Genomic DNA, 10,529 nt, shown 5'->3' with positions numbered 1-10,529 from the left:
AAAAAAAAAAAAAAAAAAAAAAAAAAAAAAAAAAGCCCGCTTGAACAAGAAGCTCTCCACATTCCTTCTCTCATCTTTTCAATTTGATCCTTCTTCATTTTGTACCTGAAACAACCAATAATGAACTACATCAAATATTCAAGCTTATATTAGAGAAGACATAGATTTTGAACAGTTACTTGAATAATTTTTGCAGTGAAATAGTATGAAACAGTTGAGAGTTACTTGAATAATGACATTGAATAATATTGGTTGTTTTGTTTACCTCGGACGAGTTAGCTCTTGTGCCAGATGAAGGAGACCAACCAAATGCTCGTTTCCCATCCTCACCATTGCGGCTCCCACTCGACCCATCGTTTCTGCACCCTTTCTTTGAGGCATTATGGGACTTTTTCAACCCAAGAAACCCCTTCCAGCGCCCTCTCGAAGGGCGCTGGTTCGACACGTCATCGTCTTCTTCCTCTTCCTCCACAAGAAGCTCTTCTCTAAGAGTAGTAGCCGTCCTGTGGGAGTCCTTGAAGGGGAGAAGCCGACCCTCAAAGAACAGCTCATCCGCAGACATCATGGAGTAGTTCGAGACGGAGAATTCAAAGTCGGAGGACGACGAGACGGGGGCCGGGGCGGCAGCAGACCGCTCTTGGTGTTTGAGGGATTGCTGGATGTCGACAAAGTCGCTCGAGAAGGAGATTCGAGGGCTCGCCGGGGCTCGCCGGTGGAGAGACTTGTGGTGGTCGGAGTTATACATGTCTAAGCATGCCACGAGAGATTTGAAGCCAACATGGCTAAGAAGAAAGGAAGAAAAATATAGAGAATATGAATGTGATCAAACAATGTTACTTACAATACCTACCCCTTTATATGTGTTCAAATTGGTCCCTCGACCTCTTGACATGACCCGTTGTTCTATTAAGATATTGTATTTTATCAAGAATACGTTAAGATAAGAATTTAAATCTTCCACGTAAGAGACAATTACTGACATTTTTATACGTTCAAGTTCGATATTAATATTTAGAATTAAATTTATTAATTTAGTAACAAAAATTTAATGTGGTATTGATGTTGACTGACATTTTAGTGTGGATTTTTGGGTCAATCCTGTGGTTTGTAAGATGTACCATTAGGTCAATGGCTTTAAGCCATCTCTTAACCAATCAAAAGTTAAATAATTCATGGTAAAATAATTATTAATTCGGTGGAAATTCATATAAATATCATATTAATTAAAAAGAAAATAAAGGGAGTAAATTGTGTATATATATATATATATATATGTATACATACATGCATGGGATTCCATGATGTGATGTTTTGTCATGACATTGGGATTCAATTATGACCAATCTTTGACTCTGCAATTCAAAAGTCTATTGTTTTTCTCTTTGATAAGTGGAATGATGGTGAAGTTTTTATTTACTTATTTATTTATTTATTTTCAAGCTACTCATTTGTTTCACCTACCCAACTTCAATATGCTACCTATTCATTTTAATTGTGTTTGAGAAAAATATTTATTTATTTTTTCATTTGTGTACTAGAACCTTCCATTTTTAATTTTATTGAATTAAATTCTAAATTTAGAAATTTTTGTATTTTTAATATTATTCATGCTATACTTAAAAGAGACAAGCTTTTTCATCATATTGTGTTATTATTTTATACACACATTGTACTTCAAAATAAATAAATAAAAAACTTCATTGAAGTACTAGGTTAGGAAGCACGGATTTACTTATAAACTCATGGTTATTCACTAAATTAGCTACTCCCAATGATTCTTCTTCCCTCGAATAAAGTACACTGTAAGCCTCCCATGTGGTTTATGGAGCTCTCGAACAACCTTCCCTTAATTGAGGCTCAACTCCTTTCTTTGGAGCCCTCGAACAAAGTACACCCTTTGTTCGACACTTTAACCACTGTTGACCACACCTTCAAGGCTCACAATTCTTTGTTCGATATTTGAGGATTCTATTGTTATGGCTAAGTTTAGGGCATGACTCTGATATTATGTTAGGAAGCACTGATCTCCATAATGGTATAATATTGTTCACTTTGAGATAAACTCTCATCACTTTGCTTTGGGCTTACTCAAAAGGTCTCATAGCAATGAAGATGTATTCCTTACTTAGGAACGTATGATCATTCCCTAAATTAGTCAATATAGGACTCATTCTCAATCATCAAAAAGTCGAGAGTCTTTTATGACTTCCCTTATAAGTCATCTAACAAAGTTAAAAAATCATGAAAAATGACTTTCATTGCTTCATTTATGTAAAATATTTTTTTTTAAAAAAATTATACCTTCGTAACCGAGCAATTAAACAAGAATGTAAATACCCATATGAATCGTGAGCTTGATATGAAATTCGTGGAGATTTATGCGTTGTTATGGCAAATTGAACCATGATTTATGTTTAGAAGATTGAAGGCTACACCCTCGTGGAATCAATTTGAGGAAAAGAACTCATAACTTTCGGGTTCAATTTCGGGACGTATAATGTATCACAAATGCTCAAACTTGGTTCTATCTTGGTATTATAGGGCATATGACTAGTTGTCACTTCTTCTTTCAGATTATATACTATCAAAGTCATTGTTATTGCCCACTTACTTTTAACTCATAACATTTCTTTCTTTCAAACTGTTTTTAACGTATTTTCTCGCTCACGTTTTCTAACACATTTCTCTCAAATGTGACTCGAAACTCGAGCATACGTCAAAGTTCGAATCTCTCATGGCTGACTTGTTCGCTGGGTTAGAACAAGTGCCACACAATCGTTGTCCCGCCACCGCAAGAGTGCGATTGTGATAAGTGGTATTAGAGTCGAGTTGACTCCTTGAAAAGTTGTACACAAACATGTCCATTGCAAAAAAAACCAGCCAAGTCCCAAGCTATTCGATTGGCTGAAACTAAAGAGCAGTTACTCTACATGAGTGAAGTTCCCAGACACAATGGGGCTTTTGAAATCTCGCATGAATGAAATTGCCGCTAAAGCCGGTAGGATCAATGAGATGGCAAGTTGCCTTGAGGCAATGTCTGCCCGCGAGTTAATGATTAAGGTCGAAGTCCTAGAAGACAAGGCCACAAGTGTTGGTCGCTTCCAGCATAGGGATAGTTCGATAGGCTCTGTTGCCCAAATGGAAGAATGGGTTGAGGGCTTAAGTGTCAGATTAAACCTCACCATGAGATAAGTGGGGACCCAAACCCCAACTAGGAGGGTAGTACAATTTAACAAGATAAATGTCTAGAAGTCCAAGCCATTATGTGGGGTTCGAGATGTCTAGGCTCTAGAGAACTTTATCTTTCATTTCAAACAGTAATTTCGATCCACAAATGTAGTGGCAGAAGAAGTGAAGGCGCAACAATATATCTTGTTGATGATGTTAGATAAATCCCTATTTTTGGGTTAAGAGTGATTCCTATTATTTTGTTAAAGCAAACAATTAAAGTTAGTGGAGTGTAAATGTGAGTGGATTGAATAAGAAATAAAATTATCGGGTCTTGAGTGCAGAATCTAAAATATTGTCTCTTGGCTTTTTCCCTCCGTATCGATTTCCTCCAATTTGATTCGAAACAATAAGTAGTATCAGAGCTAGGTTTAGCTACCGATGATATATCATTGTGGAGAAGCCAAGTCTATCAAAAGTGAAGTTGAATAGCTCAATTGGTTAGAATGTTAACCTAACAACGCACAGGTTGCAAGTTCAAATAGAAGACAATGCAAAGTGGGGTCCATCTTGGGTAGGCTTACTCACTCCTCCGGGAACTTACAACTTTATGTCTTTGAAAAAGATCTCACAATCACTCATAACAACCACAATCACTTATACCTCCTTAGCTCATGCAATGGAGGGAAACTAATGCGTTCAAAGTAGGTTCATGGGTCAAGCAGTTCGCATATCTATGACTCGGTCTACCTCAACTCTACTCGATCATTCTATCCATCATCTTAAGAATTTGAAGTAGGTTCATGGGTCAAGCTTTGAAAACCTCAATTACTTAATTCAACCATAATTCTCAACTTTCTAACTTTCTAACTTCCTTCGAGATGACTTGCTTTCTTCTTGCTTTCTTCTTTTAACGTCATTTTCTTTCACCCTGACACATGATTTTTGTACTATGGACTTTGGTCCACGGTTCTGAGATCTTAAGTTTTTGGTTCTTGGTTACTGTCCCTTAGACACTCCTTCAGTGAACAACTCAATCCTGACCTATGCTTGAGGCTTCATGCGTCTCCACAATATAGTCCGATACCTGCATCTAAGGCTTCATGTGTTCCTTGTGATACAATCTACATACCTATGTCTAGGGCTTCATGTGTTACTTGCGACATAGTCTGAATACCAACGCTCAGAGTTTCATGCATTCCTTGTGATGTAATTTGTGTCATTGGGCCATGTTGTTGCACATCATGAGATCTTTAGGGTACAATTCACTAGTATACATGGATACATCTTATTGTCTACCAAGTCAACTTGGTCATTTCTTATTGTCTATATCCATAGTAGCCTATAGTATCTTATTGTCTACCAAGCCAACTTGGTCATTTCTCTTTGCAACATTTCACTAGTATACATGGGTACATCTTTTTTCGTCTCTATGAGAATAACACTACATGCCTAACATGTACCAAAAAAAAAAAAAAAATCTAGAAAAATATTTCATAAACAGTGTCGCGGAATGTTCATAAAAAAATTCTTTTAAAACAATAATGTTATGAGCAACCTAGTGAAAAAAATAAATAATATGATTTCAAATAAAAATAAAAACAATGTTCTGATTTATCCCAAGGATGGCTAAAACAGACATGAATGCAACTGAGCTAATTCTCGTTCCATGGCCTTGATTGTGACCACATCATCTGTATAGAGATATATTACCTTTACCTAAAAAAATAAGAGTAGCACGTGGACTCATTAAGGTACTCCCTAGGCCTGACTATGGATAAATGCATGCCCACCGTCTAAAATTCGAAAAAGAAAGAAAAAAAGAGAGTACATGAATAATAACGTGGATGTAAGTATTCGTATATTGCATAACTAGAGAAGTAATCTATAATCGTATGGACATACAATACACATGAGATCAGTTTTATAAGAATTAATAGTTTCATAAACAACGTGACGACGAACGTACAGATTCATGATATTTCAATCATACCTATATAACATTGAAGGAAGAAAAGTGGAGTTGGAATGTTTTAGGGGAAAAAAAGAAAGAAGTGGGTGACAAGGTGGGGCCTGGCGATTGAAGGGCGGGGGGAAGAGGACAGTGAATAAATGATGGAATTAATGGGCGCGTTCCTGAGATGAATCAACGACCCTCTTCTCCACTCCCACTTCTTGCACCTTTCCTAACTTTTCAACATAAATTCTTATAACTTAATTTTTTATATTTTAAAAAAAATTTATACGAATAGAGATAGTATCACTTATTTATATACCAATTGGAGTAAGGAGTAATAATGAAAAGGAGGGGGCAGAATTGCAGGTGGTGGTGGGGATTTGGCGATGGCATGCATTAGGGTCAGCTTGACCAATCTTTGACCTGCCTAACTTAATTTCCTGCTGCACAAACACACACATACTACACGGGGGACCACCTCCCCCTCCCCCCTCTTCCTTAACCATTTTAACGTGTTGTTAGACGAAGTTGGTTTGGAACATATCATTTCAACTTTAGAGTACATACCAAAACACAGACAGGAAAATGCCAAAATGTATTTGTTCTTTTTTTTCTTTATAAAAATAAAAATGTAAGTAATAAAGGAAGGAAGATGTATAACAGTCTTTAAGTTTTGAAGGGAAGGAGAGAGATGCTTCCCTCTTTGCCACTGTTAGTTCTACCACTTGCTGTCTTTTCATTTACATCTCTGCAACTTTCCTATCCTCCTCTCTTCCTTTTTTTTTTTTTTCTTTTACAAAATATATTTTTATTTGCATAATATTATATAATTATTTAATTAATTCATTAAGAAAAGAAAGGGGGACACGTGGAGAAGGCTGTCATAGTCACGTGGATGGAGGGAAGACCAGTCAAAGGAAGGCAACAATGAATGAATGAGAGAGAGTAGAGTAGAGTAGAGTAGAGTAGAGTAGAGTAGAGGGAAAGCTATGAGGTGTGTGGTGCAAAAAATTAAAAAAGAAAAATGGTAGTATTCAAATCACAACAGTTGTTCCTCAATATTTGTTTGCTGTTTTTTGTCCCCTGGTTATTGCCTTTTCCTTTTTCTTTTTCTTTTTTAATATTTTCAAAACTCTTCCTTCTATTTAATGCTCTTTATTATGTCCTTTACCCATTTCAAATCTCCCACTATTTCCACTTCAAAGTTATAATTCTTCTCTTTTTAAACCTATTTATCTTACATTATCTTCCACATCCTCCTTCAAACCATCTTCTTCCACTAAATATTACTAACAATTTTATTCAAAAATAATATCTTTATATTTAAATGATTTAAAAGCGATAAGAATCGATTTAAGAAATTTTTTTCGAACGAATTACTTTGATGATTAAGATCAAGAGTAAAAAAAACTCGTTTTTAAATTTGTGACTCTAATTAGTCTACAAGATCGTTTCATCAAGATTACCTTGAATTACTCTAACATGCAAATCTAAATAAAAGAAATATAAATGAATGAGATCTCCTAGCTTAAAAAAGCATCATATGCAACTTTCATTTTAATGTCCAAAGCAACTACATAAATGATTATTTATAATCTTGAAAATAAACCTTATAGTAACCTAGGACTGATTGAAAGGTTGTAAGTTTATGGCCATCAATACCATAATGAACCTAGTTTGAATGTAATTTATAATCTTTAAAGAGAATTCTCTATAACTTCTTCTTCTCACCCAGCTTGCCTAGTTCTCTTGTTCAAGAGTGAAACCAAGTAAAGATTGAATATGCGAGTGAAGGAACCGAAGAATGAAGTCCAATGGAAAAAAAAAAAATACAGTAAAACCTCCTTAAATCTAAACAACATATATGGATCTTGTCATCCACCCTGAAATGTTTGTGGCATGATTAAGAGACCTTAAGGAAAAAATCTATTGGCAAGGATCATGGTGTTCCAAATGTTTCGACTCAACCTATTACATGATTCAAGGCTAAGAAGATTCAACCAAGATTCATTCTTAATCTACAAAATTGGATAGACTTGGTTTAACGTCTCTTTTATGTGTTACAAGCTGATTCAATTGAGAAAAGACTATTTTGGAGTTTTGTAAGTGAATATTCGCACGGTTGAAGTAAGTATCGAGTTGCTATAAATAATATTTGATTGATAATTAATTTTGCGAACTTTATTTATTATTTTCTTTCATAATTTGTTGCAGTGGAAAGGTTGACAAGTCACTTGTCAAAATGATAATAACTTCTCTTTTATTAGACATTTAAAGGTAGTGGAGAATAACTTACTAATCATCATCACTAACTTTTGAGTGGGCGTAGTGTTGAAACATTTTTTCTTTTGGAGAGACCATAAATACCTACACTGAAATATTTGTTTAGAGACCCTAAATACTCACAAATAGTATGTAACGCATATATTTTTACAAAAGAAATTAAGCTCTCTAGTTAGACCTTCATCCTTAGAAATTTCAACATTATTTTTGTCATTGGTAAGTTTTAAGCAATTTTTTTTTTGGGTAGTTTGAGTCCGAGTCATTCAATAAACTCTTGATCAAGTTCGATGGTGGACTAATTCAATTTAGAACAAGGTCCTAAATCTTACTTCTAGATCGTTGATGTAAAGAAATAATGTAATTCTAGTTTATCTCTTGGTTAATCCGAATTTTGTAGAAAGAGATGTTAATTTCTTTGAATCCATAGTTCTTGTTTTAACAAAAATTTGGATCGTTAGACTGAGTATTAGAATTATCTTATCACCTATGGTATTGTCAAGACATTTTTTTTTTCCTCTTGTAATTTAAAATTGAAATTGTTGCGTGCATATTGAAATTATGCTAATGATGGAATGTAATATTAGTAGATGGAGTTAAAACCTTCAATGTTACGAAATATAATGTGTATATTCCTTAAGAGCTTTGTTTATAAATGCAACAACATCATGAACTTGGGCGTGAAGAACTTTTTGATCATACGGATCTCTTTAAACACAAGTCACAACTCGCACACACCAAAGAGCACACCTACAAGTCCATACGCACGCCCATGCTTGCCCACCGCCCACTTACACAAGCCCATCAGCGCCTGACGTCTGCCCATCTGCGTATGCAACAGCCCAGCCCCGTTCTCATGGGCATGTGTTTGTGGGTGAGAGGATGGGCCGGACCGCCTGGGGGTCTAGTGTGCACGGTTGTCCTTGTCTTCTTGTCCTTCATGCTTCGGGTGAGAAGTGCTCTTGGATTTGGCTTAGCTTCCAGTAGACATCATATATATTTTTTTAAATAACAATGTTTACAAACTTGACTTGGACCTTAATCATTCATTTCCTAATTTCCAGATTTTGAATTTTAAATCGTGACAATGATATTTGTGACATTTCTCAAAAGCGACCGACCCCAATGTGAAGACAACCCGATTAAGTTGGACGTTTCGATGGGCGTAATACAATACCATTCAAAGCGTTCGACGTTACACTCTCTCCATCTCTTTCTTGGGCTGCACCATCATATACCATGGTGCGTTGCTCGAAATCTAGTCCCGACCCTCTTCTCTGTATTGTTTTTTTTGAAGATTTTTTCAATTTGTTGTTCGATCTTGTCCTATTCTTGCATATGATGCGATCTTAGCGACCTTGAGGCCATGTTTGTTTATTATAATCTTCGGACTGTGTTGCATTCTCTGCTAGATTAGGTCAATTGTATGAGTTTTTGATATTTGGAACTTAGGTATAAATCTTTGATTTTGTTAGGAAATGAAAATTTGAGCGACTGCTTCTTTTGCCAACTCCTTCGATTTATGCTGTAAATTGGGTTTGATTATTATGTCTCGTTTCTTTTGGTTTAAATTTGCAATCGCCATTGTAGGCAAGCTTATACAGAGGTGTTTCTAGGAAGGAAAAGCCTAAAGGACGTCATGGGTTAAATCCCCAAAAGAAGCAGGAGATTAAGGAAGCTTTTGAGTTATTTGATACTGATGGCTCTGGTGAGCAAATTGTTGCTTGTTACTGTTTTTTTGTTCGTGTATATGGATCAGTACTCAGTTGTATGTCTATTACTTTTGGGTAGGGACTATTGATGCCAAAGAGCTTAATGTGGCAATGAGGTAAGAATATATTACAATGGATCATGATACGACAGCTAAAAGATGATGAAATTTTAGGTGATTTATCTTTTGTGACAGGGCTCTTGGATTTGAGATGACTGAAGAGGTAACACCATGTCTTTAGGCCTATTAAAGTTATAAAGTCTGTTGGCACTTGTGCATTTTCCATTTCGTTGCATGTCTACCATTAGATAAGTTTTTTTTCAGAAATCATCAGTTTATTCATCTGTAGAACCCACCTTGATTCTTAACATTTTGGACAGATCTTTTATATCGTCACAATAAGATTAATTTAAAATAGCTAATTCCTTTTTCCCTGTTATTGAGAATGTAAGCAGTAAGGGCGTAATGGTGGTGCTATGTCCTTCAGGGTGAATTGCCTGTTTATTTTTTAGAACGAGAACCTTGAGTTTCTTATTTTCTGCTATTAAGCCTTCGAAAGGATGGTTTTTATGTTTTGGAGAAGGCTTTTTTGGTAGGATATCAAATTTTCATAATGAAAAGGAAAGAATGAAGGACATACAAAAAACAAGTCCAAAAGATACAGGAGTCTGATATATACTAACTACAAAAAAGGACTCCAAGAAAAAAAAAAAAAAAAAAAAAACTAAAACTAAAGAGATAAAGACAACACTAAATAGTTGAAATAAATGCATCCCAAGTTTGATAAATATCGTGCTAAGTACGGAAAGAAAATTATCCTAAAAAGATGAAGTTCTTCCTTTGGAAAATAGTGCGTAAAACCATATTAGCACAAGAGAAAATCTTAAAAGAAGGATGCCCTACATAACTCTATTTCCAAATTGGTGTCCATTATGTCAGAAAGGAAACGAATCACAGAACCACTTATTTATGCAATGCACATACATTATGAATTTCTAAACTACGATTCTCAATATATTTGAATGGCATCTCACATTAACTTGGGAGGTAAAGGATCTATTGGACATCACCTTAATGTACCATCCCTTCAAGAATGTAAAAGTCCTACTATGGAAAAGCCTCATCATGGTTTTCGTTTGGAACCTATGGAGAGAAAGAAATGAAAGACAAAATATTCACGGAAAGGACACAAACTTATACAAAACTCTTCGACAATGATGTTTACCAAGCTATATCTTAGTGTAACTGTCTAATATTTTTACTTCATATAGCTATACCTCCATTGTAAATTGCAAAGTTCTTTTGTAAACATCATGGGTATTACATCCATTTTGTAAATTTGAATCATCAATGAAATTGTTGCTTTAAAAAAAAAAAAAAAAAAAAAAAAAAAAAAAAAAAAAAAAAAAAAAA

General features: G+C 35.1%; 2 protein-coding genes across 2 annotated transcripts in view; one reads left to right on the top strand and one right to left on the bottom strand.

The window, feature by feature from the left end:
- Positions 1-20: 20 nt before the first annotated feature.
- Positions 21-819, bottom strand: LOC111451708. Its single transcript, XM_023092227.1, has 2 exons — positions 266-819; positions 21-105 (listed from the first exon to the last, which is right to left on the bottom strand). Exons 1-2 carry the CDS (start codon positions 743-745, stop codon positions 79-81), a joined length of 507 nt encoding a protein of 168 aa, XP_022947995.1. The 5' UTR covers positions 746-819; the 3' UTR covers positions 21-78.
- A 7,695-nt stretch (positions 820-8,514) lies between these two features.
- The window catches only part of LOC111451734 (probable calcium-binding protein CML20), a 7,413-nt gene continuing 5,398 nt past the window's right edge, over positions 8,515-10,529 (top strand). Inside the window, exons 1-4 of the mRNA XM_023092265.1 lie at positions 8,515-8,647; positions 8,996-9,113; positions 9,197-9,233; positions 9,312-9,339. Coding sequence (XP_022948033.1) covers positions 8,645-8,647; positions 8,996-9,113; positions 9,197-9,233; positions 9,312-9,339 — 186 coding nt within the window. The 5' untranslated portion in view covers positions 8,515-8,644. The remainder of the gene's footprint in view (positions 8,648-8,995; positions 9,114-9,196; positions 9,234-9,311; positions 9,340-10,529) is intronic.

The sequence above is a fragment of the Cucurbita moschata genome, unplaced genomic scaffold, assembly GCF_002738365.1.
Source record: "Cucurbita moschata cultivar Rifu unplaced genomic scaffold, Cmos_1.0 Cmo_Scf00013, whole genome shotgun sequence".
Classification (NCBI taxonomy): domain Eukaryota; kingdom Viridiplantae; phylum Streptophyta; class Magnoliopsida; order Cucurbitales; family Cucurbitaceae; genus Cucurbita; species Cucurbita moschata.
The sequence above is the reverse complement of the archived record's forward strand: the minus strand, read 5'-3'. Positions and strand labels throughout refer to the sequence as shown.

Excerpts from the sequence above, each read along its gene's own strand:
- LOC111451708 (XM_023092227.1), bottom strand. The coding sequence starts at position 745 with ATGTATAACTCCGACCACCACAAGTCTCTCCACCGGCGAGCCCCGGCG. Across the intron at positions 106-265 it reads CAAGAGCTAACTCGTCCGAG|GTACAAAATGAAGAAGGATC; the intron begins GTAAACAAAACA and ends TGGTTGTTTCAG.